The sequence below is a fragment of the Dicentrarchus labrax genome, unplaced genomic scaffold, assembly GCF_905237075.1.
Source record: "Dicentrarchus labrax unplaced genomic scaffold, dlabrax2021, whole genome shotgun sequence".
Lineage (NCBI taxonomy): Eukaryota > Metazoa > Chordata > Actinopteri > Moronidae > Dicentrarchus > Dicentrarchus labrax.
In genome coordinates this window covers 14,321,121-14,334,562 of record NW_026136723.1, presented here as the reverse complement: position 1 = coordinate 14,334,562, position 13,442 = coordinate 14,321,121, and the positions used below count along the sequence as shown (strand labels likewise).

Genomic DNA, 13,442 nt, shown 5'->3' with positions numbered 1-13,442 from the left:
TCATAATCTCTCTCTCCTTCTTCTTTTCTGTATATGTTTGTCTCTGTAGAGCGGAGAGTGTTACAGTCTAGTGACTGTGTCTATTCAGAGTCTCTGACCCCACAAGGAAAGCTCATGGCCTGTCGCAGGGATCTCACCGATATCTTGGTTTGTAGATGCATTGTTCTGTGTGTGCCTCTGTCCTTCTGCAACACTCAATCTTTCAAATTTTTCAGAAGCATTTATAGAGACTTAAGACGCAGGTTTAAAGCAGACCAGAGAAACTTAGAGATACGATAATTTAGTTATTTGCTGCCTCTGATATTGTTGGTAGCCTCTGTATGATCGTCCGGCTAAATCAGGCATGAAAATGAATATTCTGAAACCCCAACTGACATATTTTCACAGTGTTACGATGAGTCATGCATTATAAGCAAGCCAGAAAGACTCAGGCCAGGTGATTGTTTTTAACTCTGACTCAATAGTAGAAAAAAAGGTGGGAGCCACTATTACTTTGTTGTTGCCCAACCATGAAAGCAGGATTGGAAAGTGCAGTATCAGGTGCAGTGTTTTCTGTTATGGCATGTTTTTCACAGTGGAGCTTCAGTTGTGAATCTTTAAATAATTTTGCAATATTGGGTATTTTACTAACTGCAGTTCTAGGATTTTGGTTTCTTGTTGGACACGTATATTTAGCAGCCTGCCAGCCATTAACAAACCAGGAGATCCGCTACATTAGACCAATTTAAAAAATCCAACTTGTAGGCTAGTAGGTAATGTGGTGTTTTATTCAGCATAGTTCTTGCTGTGTTAACATCAGTGAAGAACTGAAGTTAATATGGTGACCTGTAACCAGAGTTGGACAAAACAATTGTAAGAAATACAGCTCCCCTCTCAGCTTTCACGTCACTTCTTGTATATAGGCTTAAGGCTCTAATGGCTCTGTGCTATATTGTTTCTTTTGAATGTTGTGTTTTTTGAATCCCCCCTCATTGTTCTGTAGCTTGAAGGTGTTCCTGTAGATAGACAGTACCTGTGTGTGTGCACTATATCTTTTGTGTTTTTGTGTATACATTGTCTTTTTATGTACTAACTTTATTTTGTGTGTGCAGCCTCCTTTAACGGACAGTGCTGAGCTAAGCAGGAGGCCGGTGAGACTCTTAGGTATTAACACCTGGGATGTGGCAGCTGCTCTCACACACCTGGACTGGAGCCTCTTCAAATCCATCCATGAGGTATATACTCTCTCACACACAAATACAAGCATGTGGTGTGTGCACATTGCTAATAATACATTCATATTCATGACAGAGATTGCTCGGACATAAGCATTAAAGATGCAAATGCTCTTCCAGACCTGCTGGATCATGAGTACAGAAAGTCTTTTTGCAACTGAACAGCTGTCAGGAAAAGCTGAATATCGGAGATTTGGAAAATTAGGAAATCTAGACAATGCTTTGTGCTTGATTCCCATTCTCAGATGTGAGAATTTGCTCCCTTTATCTGTTTTGTGGTATAAATGCGTTTTATTCTTTGGACTGTTGATTGGATGAAACAAGCAATATTAGGACATCGCCTTGGGCTCAGAAAATTGGTGACTGGACATTTTATAAACTAAACAATCAAAAAGAAGTAATGGAAAGATGATGTCTTTCACTCACACTCTTCTCTCTCTCCACATGCAGCAGGAGCTGGTGTACTACACGCTCAGCCGTGCTCCTGGTACAGGCCAGACGGCGGCGCTCTCAGTCCTGCTCCAGCGCTGTAACGAGGTACAGCAGTGGGTCATGTCCGAGGTGCTCATGTGTGTATCGCTTAACAAGAGAGTACAGCTGCTCAAGAAGTTCATCAAGATCGCAGCTCAGTAAGAACACACACACACACACACACACACACACAGACACTCAGTATTACACACAAATGAAAGTGCATGTATCAAGGGCATTAATATTTCATTGTGTAATCATAATATTTTTCAACATTTTTGTGTATTTGTAGTTGTAAAGCCCAAAGAAATTTGAACTCTGCATTTGCCATCATCATGGGTCTTAACACAGCAGCTGTCAGTCGACTCAACCAAACCTGGGAGGTAAGCGTGTGCGTTGTGGTGTTTATTTGTATTTATAGACTTGTTTTTAAATCAAATTCTAACCAAACATCTTCTTTTCAGAAATGTCCGGGAAAGTTCAAGAAGCTTTTCTCAGAGTTGGAGCTCATCACGGTAAGACTTACCTAATTAACACAGATAGATCCAGAGCTTGAAATATGTTCCTCTTTCGATTTGATAATCAAATTTTGAAATCTCCGACCCTTTTTTTTCACTGTGTTCCACCATCTTTGTTCAGGATCCATCTCTGAACCACAAAGCTTACAGGGAAGCCTTCAAGAGGATGAAACCTCCCAAGATCCCTTTCATGCCTCTTCTCCTGAAAGGTATAATCTCTAATCTCCCACACACACACACACACACACACACACACACACACACACACACACACACACACTTTATTGTTTTCGCTGAACCCTTAATACTTTTGTTCCCTGCTCTTAGATATCACCTTCATCCACGAGGGAAATAAGACCTTCCATGACAACCTGGTCAACTTTGAGAAACTGGTGAGTTGAGTCTGTTCTGTAAAGTTTGTCAATGTTTCTGTTCAAAGACCACCTATTAAAGGCAATTTGTTAAGGCAATTGTTACACTGTTATCTTGTGACTACATTTGTAACAAGTTGAGCTACATCAATAGATGATTGATTGATTGATTGATTTGATTGATTGAGCACATAAATTATTAGTCATTTATATATCACTTTTTTCCAAAGGGCTTTACAATTTGCCTCACCCATTTGCACGTGCATGTATACACTGATGGCAGCACACACCAATGGTGGAGCAATTCAGGGTTCAGTTTCTTGCCCAAGGACACTTTGACATGTGGACAGAAGGAGCTGGGGATCAAACTGCAAACCCTGCGATTAGCGGACAGCCAGCTCCACCTACTGAGCCACAGCTGCTCCCATCATATGTTCATTCAACAGTAATTAATCAGAGCAGCATGTCGCCAAAAAGGAAAAGAAGAAAGAAAAAATAGAGTTCACAAGTTAGGAAAATAAGAGACGGACATCAGTCATAATCAGGTGCTGGTGTGTGTGGGGAAAAAACTCACCGCTACACTAAAGGTCTGACTTTAACCAATCTGTGTTAAAAAAAGCAAGGGTATCCCTGGTATATGTATTGAAGTAGCCAGTCACCTTGCAAAGTAATCAGTGTATTTGCATTAATGAACAACAACACTGCAGACATTCTAATTCCCTCTTGCCTCCATTAAAACCTATAGGCTATCTAAGACAATCCAACCTGTTTGAAGAGAGCAAATAATAATTCACATTAGTGGAAAGGGGTAAATTCGTATAGTCTGAGAGTAGAAAACTGCTGCAGTGTTGGAGGGGAGAGGCAGAGGGCTGTTTGTTACAGATCAATGAGATGACTGATTTATATTTATATGTGGGAAATTAAGTGGGGCCAGGCTCTGTTTTTGCAGCAGTTCCGTGTTTTCTTTTAACTGGTGACTTTCACTCCCGTGCATTGTCACTAAAAGTGAAACTTAGTTATGTTGCCATCACAAAAATGTGGGCAACATTCAGTGGCAGCATTGCCTCACGTTGAGATGTTATATTATGTTGTGCTATTCTGCCATAAAGTGTTAGATCTTGATTGTTTGCTATTGCACTGATGCAACACTTTTTCTCCTAAACCAACAGCATATGATCGCAGACACCGTAAGAATGATTCGCCACTGCCAAAGCGACCAGCCAGGTGAGTCTTTCAGTTGGCGCAAGGAACAACAAGTCAACATCAAGTTTTAAGCTAGCTGAGTTACAGGGGCTCTGCAGGCTCATTCTCTCCCCTTGAGAGACAAATTGTTGTTGTTGGATGAAGTATTGATATTTTGATCTATTCACTGTGAGCAATTTACTGCCATCTGCAGTTGAGTTAGTTTACTACACCTATACCTGAGTCTGTTGTCTCTCCCACTCAATTTTCTCTTACAGTTTCTAAGCAACCATTTCCAGACAGTCTTTTACTCTCTTTATATGGCCATAATACAGCCTGTGTTCTGCTGTGTGACTAATGTGCATGTTTTGTGTCTGTCTCTAAGGCAACGAGGTAATCGGGGTCGACAGTGCGGAGGTGAGGGCGAGCGTTCACTACCTGCACATTATCGACAATCAGCAGACGCTTTTCGAACTGTCACACAAACTGGAGCCACGCGCTTAAACACACAGACACACACACACACACAGACACACACACACACACACACACACACACACACACACACACACACACACACACACACACACACACACACACCTACTCTCATAGACACACACAAACACACCGGACACAGTGCAGTGGAAATCCTAGCACCCAAGTACGTGTGGCATAAAGGACACTTTGTATGGCAAAATGTCACACACTCACACATACACTGCAACAAAATCACAGTACCAGCAGAGGTGCCAAGTGGACAATAAGGTGCCATGTGTTCTAACAAAAACCCATCAAGACAAAGAGCTGCCTGTTCTCTACAGGCTTTGTGACAACAAACCTGTTTATAAAGGATTTATAAAGTCTGCACACGATCTGTGAACTGTCTACAGGAAGAGATTCTGTGCAGCAAGACGAAGATTTGCCAAACTGAGACGGAGAGAAGAGGAGGCTGTAATTAGTTTGTACAGTATCTATTGGACTGAATATGCCCTTCTTTTTGTTCTTGTGATGAGCTTTTGGTTATTTATGAGCCTTTTCAACAGGTGGAATATTCCTTTATTTTGTCAAAGTCTCGACGCCCCCCTCGGGGGTCAACAAGGACTCGATAGCCTCTTCATCATTTCAGTTACTAACACAAAAACGTCTGAGGATATTTGTTTATAACCTGACGGCCACAATTGGTCCTTATCGATGGTCTCATGATTTCATCCGCATATCACATACCTGCTTCCTGATGCACGTATATCCAGGACACATGCCATAGTTATTTAGGTGTGTGATGTGGAGCTTTCTTTGGTTATTGTGTGGTAGAATATTATGTAACACAAGCATCAGCAGCCAGTGTTGAAGCAGTGCAACACATTTCTACTCCTTTTTCACCTTTTCTCACCGAGGCTGTCGTTTAACTAAAAATGTACAGTGAGTGACAAAAGGCATGATGTTAACAGTGGAACGTATCTGGCGCATGAAGGAAGCATCGTGAGAGGTTTTCATGACTGACTCTGACGTTTCAAACACTAGAGCGCTCCTGAACGTGCCAGAGTTCAAACACTGTTGATGAATAGTGAACATTTTCCAGTCCTGGTTGACATTTAGCCAAACACTTCTCATGCACTCTTCTCTGTGATGTTTTTGTGTGAATAGATAATGATAGTTTTACATTGTATATAATATGGACCTATACATTTTTCAGTGCCAAATGTTACATTGAGTCCTGCAGCATAGATGTACTGTAGAGCTCTTGGTTTGGTTAGGAATCAGTGTCTTTTTCTTTTTTTCTTTTTTCTTTCCTTGAATGAGCCCTGGAATGACGTCTGGTCCTTGATGTAAAGCCAATCTGACTCCATGCAGAGATGCTTTCTGACATTATGATGACTGATTTCAGGGTGCGTTATGGTATCCCACTCACCACGGGTTGCTATGGAAACACAACCCCATCATAGAGCTATTTCTTTTCTATTTTTTAATCCTTGAGTTATGTTACACTAACAGATAAGTCAAAGCACTGCACTGCAGACCTTTGTTAAGAAATAGCTTTATTCAACAAAATCATGTTCATGGGATGAGATTTTGACATTGATGATTCATTCTTATTGACTGAAAAGATCACTTCATTCAGAAGTAGACAGAGTAATGGAAGCACAAGGGCACATACTTCCTCCATTATAGAGAGACTATTGGCTGGAAAAAAACATCCTCAAATTCAGACATTTTCCTGTTGATGTGGCCATGATGTGAAAAACATCTATTTGTTATTCAAATCACTGAGGGACCAGCCTGTTAATGTTACTCTGGCTCAGTCTGTGGTCACCAGGAAAGAAATGCAGCATGTGAAGAGGGGAATCATTCAGAAATTATACATGAGAATGATGATACATAAAAATTAAGACAAGAAACGCACCATTTAAAACCATGAGCAGTCTTCACATCCTGCAGACCTTTGTAGTGTTTGTGTTATTTTGTCTTTGCCCTGTATTTGTTCATGCATAGCCAGTCACCTCAGTGGTACATTTCTGCTGATTCCAGAGGCGAGATGCCTAAATGTTATGTAGCGATGCATGTCTTGCATTGTTTGGATAGTTATAAAACATGGGGGGTTAAGTGCAATACAGTAGAAATGTGGTTGCCACAAGTCTTCATCATTTCAACACTAAGCCTTTCAGAGCACAGAACTGCTTTCTCATTTTAAAACATCTTTGGTTCATGACAAGAAAAAGATGATGTCAAGGTGAAGACCTGCTTTTAAACATATTTTTGGTGTTATGAGCAGCTTAGTCATTGTATGTTTATTAAAAACTATTTTAAAGACAAACTCTAAGCTGTTGTTCCTGCAGATGCTCTGACACTGAATATGGAGCCAGTTCTGTGGACAGTTCAATTGGAAGCTTACCTGAGACATTTATGTTGTACTATTTAAGATTAAAAAATAACATTCATAACCTCAGAAAATGGATTTCCCCTTTAAAGTGAGACTATATGGCTGTTGCTGAATGGCAGCCACTGCAGCTTTCAGAGACATTTATGGGATAATGCTAAATGGAAAAATCACTAATTAAGCACTTAGCTAAAAAGCTAAACCACTGTAATAGTAGCACAAGTGGAGAAGAGCTGTAAAGTTAGCAAACTGACTGTTATACAGATATATACACCTAAACTAACATTAGCTGCCATTAACTACTGGTGATTCCAAACTCCTGAGTGTCTTCAATTAAGCAACAGTGTGTTTCATTGCTTGTGAGCCCAGATTTTCAGTTATAAGAGGAACACTTATTCTTCTCTTCAAAATGACAGTCTTTGACAGCTGGAGCCAAAAAATCAGAGCCATGGTCTGTTCATATTCAGTGTCATAGAAAGGCCTTGTGGTAGTCATTTTTACTATTAACCTGTACATGATGCACACACGCACAAACAAACCTCTGCTTATTGTTTTCAAAGAGCAGGATAATTGTGCTATACTAGTTATTTATTGTAATATATTGTTTATTTATGTATTTCTAAGGTAACAGAAGCTCGTGTGCCATGTGCGGAGGTTCAACAATGTGGAAGGGCATTCTTGATAAGGAAAGATGTGTGTGGTTTGAAGCTGCGTTGCTGGAATGTTAAAGTACTTGCTGTAATGTTTGTGGGCACTTGATGGCAGCAGAAGAGCAAGTCAATGTGATAACGCTCATCTCTTTCCACTGGTATGAAATGCTGTAATGGACAGGAAACCAACAGGAGGGTGTATTTAGTGTTTTATCTGCCGTTGTCATTACTGTGTAAAGTTCTGTTTTTTAAAGCAATGTTGTTTAAAACCTGTTTGCATGTTGAAACAAAAAACACAAAGTTCACAATGCAAGAGAGGACACATTGAAGGCTTTGTACTATTGTAATATTGTTGATGTGTAAATATATTCCAACGTTTGGTATGTTATTATTTATCAGTTGTAAATGAAAAAAAAATAGTCAACCACAAAGCAATACGTCTCCCCTTGTGTCCCCTCAACCTTCTGACAGCTGAAGCCACATGTCTTTTCTAAAGCTGCGTTTTATTATGTCAAAATATGACTGAAATGAATAAATTATAGGTTTTATGTGACCTCTGCATGTGAGCTTGTGGTCTTTTTTTGACTTATGTGCAGATACTGTTGACTTGTAGTGTATTTGATCACACCAACAGTGACCTTTCAACCATCTCTGCAAGATGCTTGGTAAAATCAGACAGTGCAGGTCACATACTCCATTTGAATATCATTTATCAATTATTGACTTAAAATTATATAGATGTATATTAAATCGTCCGCTTTAACGGCTGTTGCTAAAAGTATGTTACCAGATGTGTGATCTGGGCTCCACTGTGAGCCAACCTGGTGTCTATCCACAATCTGGTAAAACAAAATTTCATCAAATCTCTCAGTATCTCAGGCTTATGGCCATTTGTCCGTTCTGGGCTACTGTAGAAACCAAGTGTGTCAACATGGCAACCAGTCTGTAGATATAAAAGTCTCATTCTAAGGTAACAAAAATAATAATGATTCTTATTATCAGGTATTTATACACTAATGAAAACAGAAATGGAATATAATACAAATAACTATCAGTAGATCCTCCTAAATGTTACACAATGGACCTTAAACCCTGAATGATGAAAATACAAAAGTGTATGTACAGAAGTAATTTCATTAACTTTAATTTTCAAGTTTGAAAGTAACACAGATGTCATGTCAGGTCTGGTTTAAAGAGAATATTTCCACAAAAGCATTAACACTGAAAAAAGCTCATTGCAATTCATTTCACATTGAACAAAGGTTTTACTTCCCATTCATAGAATAGTTAACCGATCTTTAATAGACATTATATTGAAAGACGTGTGAATCAGAGGGAACCTTCATAACGTTTGTGATGAAGATGTTTGGGACGAAATCATTTGGGTCTCATATCCTCTTTAATTAGTAATCATTTCAAAGAGATACAGTAAATGATATTGCACATAGACAACACAGAACCAAAGTGATCGCAGTTGATGCTTTTTTATGTATTAAGTGTAAATTGACAGCTGGATCATACAAACATACATTGTATACTCCCCGTTGTTCATTTGTCTATATCAGTAAGGGTAATCCATAAACTTTCTTTTGGTTTTCTTTCTTTTTTATTGCTATAGCTTGTAGATAAGTGTTGTTATTATCCCATAAAAATATAATTAATAAGAAAAACATTAACTGGGGTTCAACAACTGTTGGTAAGTGGTTAACGGTTATTTTTTGTCTTTTATTTCCTTGTTTTCACTTTAGAGTCCTGGTTCATTTTTAGTCAAGCACTCCTCAATCACATTTCTTAGTGGATTACAATGTTTTGGTTCCAATAGATAATCGTTTTACATTTTACTGTATATGGACCTTCAGTGACACATTTCAGACCTGCTCAGATGGTCGTCACACCTCATAGTGTAAATGATATGGACCTCAACATTTGTCAGTGACACATGTCCCATTGGGTCCTGTAGCGTAAATGTACTGAAGAGGTCTTGGTTTGTTTAAAAATCAGTCTCTTTTTTTATACCACAGTAAATCTGACTCCACGCAGAGATAGGCCTACTTTCTGATATTATGATTACTGGTTTCATAGTGTGTGATTGTGTCCCCCTGGGTTGCATTCAACATACAAACATTCATCAAGCTCAAAGTCTTTATCTCACTTGAAGCTTAGAAGACCTTTGATCAAATAGAGTAGCAGTACTTATTTAATAATATGAAAAAGTTTGGTCTTGGGGAGGAATTTATTAACTTGATTAAGCTGATATACTATTAACTCAGGGCCAGTGCACTGGTTAATGGCAGACAATCATTATTCATTAGTTATTGTGGGAGGTCCATCTGTCTTATTTTTGTGCTAGGCATCAAATGTCTAGCTGAAGCCATTTGGAGACACAGCAGGAAATCTAAATAAGATCTATTACATATACGACTGAACTGTACTGAACTGTTCACAAATATTAGATAAAGTATCTGAGATTATAATAACATTTATAAATTCTGAGAGTGGATTTTCCCTACAACACTAAACTGTGGCTTATACAGTTATACTATAATGCTAAATGAAATGGGATATTGGACTAAAAGGTTCCTGGAATTTCTGTGGAACTGATACTTGTATCATATAGTCATTTCGGGATCATTTATAAACAGAGTTCAACACCTGTTGATGAATAATGAACATGTATTGCGTATCTTTTATTTCCCTGTTTTCCTTTAGGATCCTGGCTATTTTTTATACAAACCCTTCTTAATGTTCATTGGACTATGATGTTTTTGTTTCAATACATCTGTTAAGCTGTTTCGCATTAAGCCAAACTGTAATTTTGCATTTGGCTAAAAAGCTAACTACTGTAGCAGAAGCACAAGTGTAGAAAGTCATTAAGTCAGCAATCTGACAAGTCTGTTATCTATATTTACCTACATTAGTATATATATAGTGTATATAGTCTAAATGGCATGCTTTTTTAGGAAATTAATCTTTGAATATATGGAATAAATCTTGGATATACTGATAGAAATGTGAGAATACTGAATGAAATTCAAAACCTAGTTGTATCCTTTTCATCAAAGTGATAGCCTTCTGGATTAGCTGGTTTTACAAAATGGTAACAGTTGAAATATTCCAATACTTTCTGGAACTGGAAAACTTTTTTGCTTTTTCTGTCAGGATTTTGCCTGAGGCCTGTTGTAGTCGGCCTGCCATGATTAAAAAGGGAGTGAACTTCTTCGTCAGGAGAACAGTATGGGGCACGGGTACTATGGGAAGGATTTTGGCCCGTACAAGCACTTGCCAATGAGTTAATAATGTCCTCATTGCTCAGTATTGCTGCCACAAGGTTCCTGACTGACTCATTCTCACTTCTACAAGATGGCAGCAGTGCCTTCATGACCAGTCAAGTTTCATTCAATATATTAAAAGATTCATTCAATATATTCAAAGATTCATTCAATATATTAAAAGATTCATTCAATATATTCAAAGATTCATTCAATATATTAAAAGATTCATTCCATATATTCAAAGATTCATTCAATATATTAAAAGTTTCATTATATATATTCAAAGATTAATTTCCTAAACGACATGCCATAATATATATACTATATTGCCCTTGTCACAGATTTCATTGAAAACACCTTTGCAACTTCATCAGCTGTGTTTTGTAATCTCAATTACTGCAATAAACAAATATTTATGCATTTTGACAAGCAGTCTTCATTAGCATAGCAATATAACACTTGGCCTGAGTAATAATACTACCACTTGAATCAATATAAAAAGACTGTTGCAATTACAAACAGCCAACAGATTTAAATGAAATAAGAAATTGCAATATATATGTAATATTTTAATGCAGAATAATTAAAATGATGCAACATACTTAGAAAGACCATGGACATGCTGTAAAACACATTAATTCCTCACAGGATTGACGGTGGAAATACAGGTGAATCACTATCACTATGATTAATCTTAGCCTGGCTGTTAGCCTGGTCTGGAGCAGGCTAGCTGCAGAGAATAAATCACCATAGCAACTTGGCCGGGATAAGTTTAACCTACTTTCATGCAACCGACTTGAGGTTAAATTAAGCCAGGATAACCAACATATCCTGGCTTAATCCCTTATCTTGGTTTTGTGCAATACCCCTCATGAGTCACACCAGACTGTAACAACAACAACAACAACAACAACAACAACATGTTTTTCTGATCAGCTTTTCATTTGTAAGAGGAATACTGTTTTATTTCTTCTTTTCTAAGTTAAACACTCTTAAACAAGATAGTTTTTGTGAAACCAAGTCAATAAGCCTGGCTTATGTTCAGACACTGCGTAGCTGTGTGAAGGTGAAAGTGATTGGCAGGTGCATTTGATCAATATCACAGTGCAAACACCCACCCTAAAACATGGTCTTTCAACTGTTTCTTTAAGATTCCCGATAATATCCAGCGGTGCAGATCTGAAACTCTGAAGACTCAGTAACTCTGACACCAACATGATCTTGCTCCTCTTATTTTTTCTCGCTCTGGGTTCTGTGTCTCCATCAGATGTCCATCAAGTGAAGCTACAGCGCGGCAACTGTCCCATGTTCTGGTACAGCTTCAATGGCCTTTATGGATCTATGGCACTTTCTGAAGAGTCACTTGCCAATTTATCTTGGGACTTGGAAAAGGTGAAGGACACATTGGATTGAAATGTTCCTGGCATTACTGTGGAATAGATATCAGATGTTCATTTGTCTATATCAGTAAGGGCAATCCATAAACTTTCTTTCGGTTTTCTTTCTTTTTTATCACTATAGCTTGTAGATAAGTGTTGTTATTATCCCATAAAAATATAATTAATAAGAAAAACATTAACTGGAGTTCAACAACTGTTGGTAAGTGGTTAACGGTTATTTTTTGTCTTTTATTTCCTTGTTTTCACTTTAGAGTCCTGGTTCATTTTTAGTCAAACACTCCTCAATCACATTTCTTAGTGGATTACAATGTTTTGGTTCCAATAGATAATTGTTTTACATTTTACTGTATATGGACCTTCAGTGACACATTTCACTTTAAGTGCTGCAGCATGGTGTACTGAAGAGCTCTGGTGAAGACCCACTTTTCCAAAATACTGTCTTATGAACCGCTTAGTCCTCAACTATGCATTAAAACACTCATATTTAAAGTCTCTAGGTCTAATACCTTGTTCTCATCAACATTTCCTTGAATAAAAATCTGGCCAGTGCTATATGGCACATTAAGGGGTACATTTAAAAGAGTCAAGTCTCCCATTGAGGGTGATTGAGACTATTCAAAGCCTGAGGACGCCCTCAAAGTTCTGTTCCAGGTGTGTTATGCTTCCTGCAGGATTTACTGGACAATGGTAAAGTTTTTCAACCATTAAAGTTTATAACTGTATTCCTTTCACCCACTGCCTTTTGCTGAGGAGAAATAAACATTTAGCACAATACAAACAGTTTATTCAGATAACTCAGGCAAAAGCTGCACCAACGCAACAAACACAGAGAGAAACTCCCTCCAGACTGCGACAAGGCTAAACAGATTAAAGAGACGTTTATTTTTATTTTTTTTAATTATCTGTAAAGAACATAATAAAAAAAAAAAACACACATAAAGGTACAGCCTGTTCTAGGCTACTGTAGAAACTGTGGTTCAAAATGGCGTCCTCAATGCAAGGTGACCCGCAGCGTCTCTAGATATAAAAGTCTCATTCTAAGGTAACAAAAATAATAATGATTCTTATTTTCAGGTATTCAAACACTAATGAAAACATAGTTATTCGTATTATATTCCATTTCTATCAGTAGATTTTCCTAAATGTTACACAATGGACCTTCAAGCCTGAATGATGAAGATACAAAAGTGTATGTACAGAAGTAATTTCAGTAACCTTTGTTTTCATGTTTGATACTTACACAGATCATGTCAGTTTTGGGTCAAAGAAAATGTTTCCAAACTTTTGAACAATGTCAGATTTTAAATTTTTCCTTATTGACTTATTGCTCTTGTTTTTATTAATTTTAATGTAGCTGAAGTGTGCACTGTGTGCCTGTATTATCTAAAGAACTCAAAAACAAGTCTTGGACTGGGATTCTGTATCGGTAGATACTAAATATTAAAAAGATTGATCAGGACATCCCTAAACTTTTAGCTACCTCCAGCGA

At 37.8% G+C, this 13,442-nt stretch overlaps 2 protein-coding genes across 4 annotated transcripts in view; both read left to right on the top strand.

Annotated features, from left to right (window-relative positions):
* Window positions 1-7,834, top strand: part of rapgef5a (Rap guanine nucleotide exchange factor (GEF) 5a) — a 48,084-nt gene extending 40,250 nt beyond the window's left edge. For both annotated transcript variants that reach the window (XM_051389843.1, XM_051389841.1), the window contains exons 18-26: window positions 50-147; window positions 1,092-1,214; window positions 1,665-1,843; window positions 1,978-2,068; window positions 2,150-2,200; window positions 2,325-2,412; window positions 2,531-2,595; window positions 3,744-3,798; window positions 4,142-7,834. In XM_051389843.1, coding sequence (XP_051245803.1) covers window positions 50-147; window positions 1,092-1,214; window positions 1,665-1,843; window positions 1,978-2,068; window positions 2,150-2,200; window positions 2,325-2,412; window positions 2,531-2,595; window positions 3,744-3,798; window positions 4,142-4,260 — 869 coding nt within the window. In that variant the 3' untranslated portion in view covers window positions 4,261-7,834. The remainder of the gene's footprint in view (window positions 1-49; window positions 148-1,091; window positions 1,215-1,664; window positions 1,844-1,977; window positions 2,069-2,149; window positions 2,201-2,324; window positions 2,413-2,530; window positions 2,596-3,743; window positions 3,799-4,141) is intronic.
* sp8a (sp8 transcription factor a) overlaps window positions 1-13,442 on the top strand; it is an 87,103-nt gene that overhangs the window by 2,880 nt on the left and 70,781 nt on the right. The gene's annotated exons all lie outside the window — the stretch shown is intronic.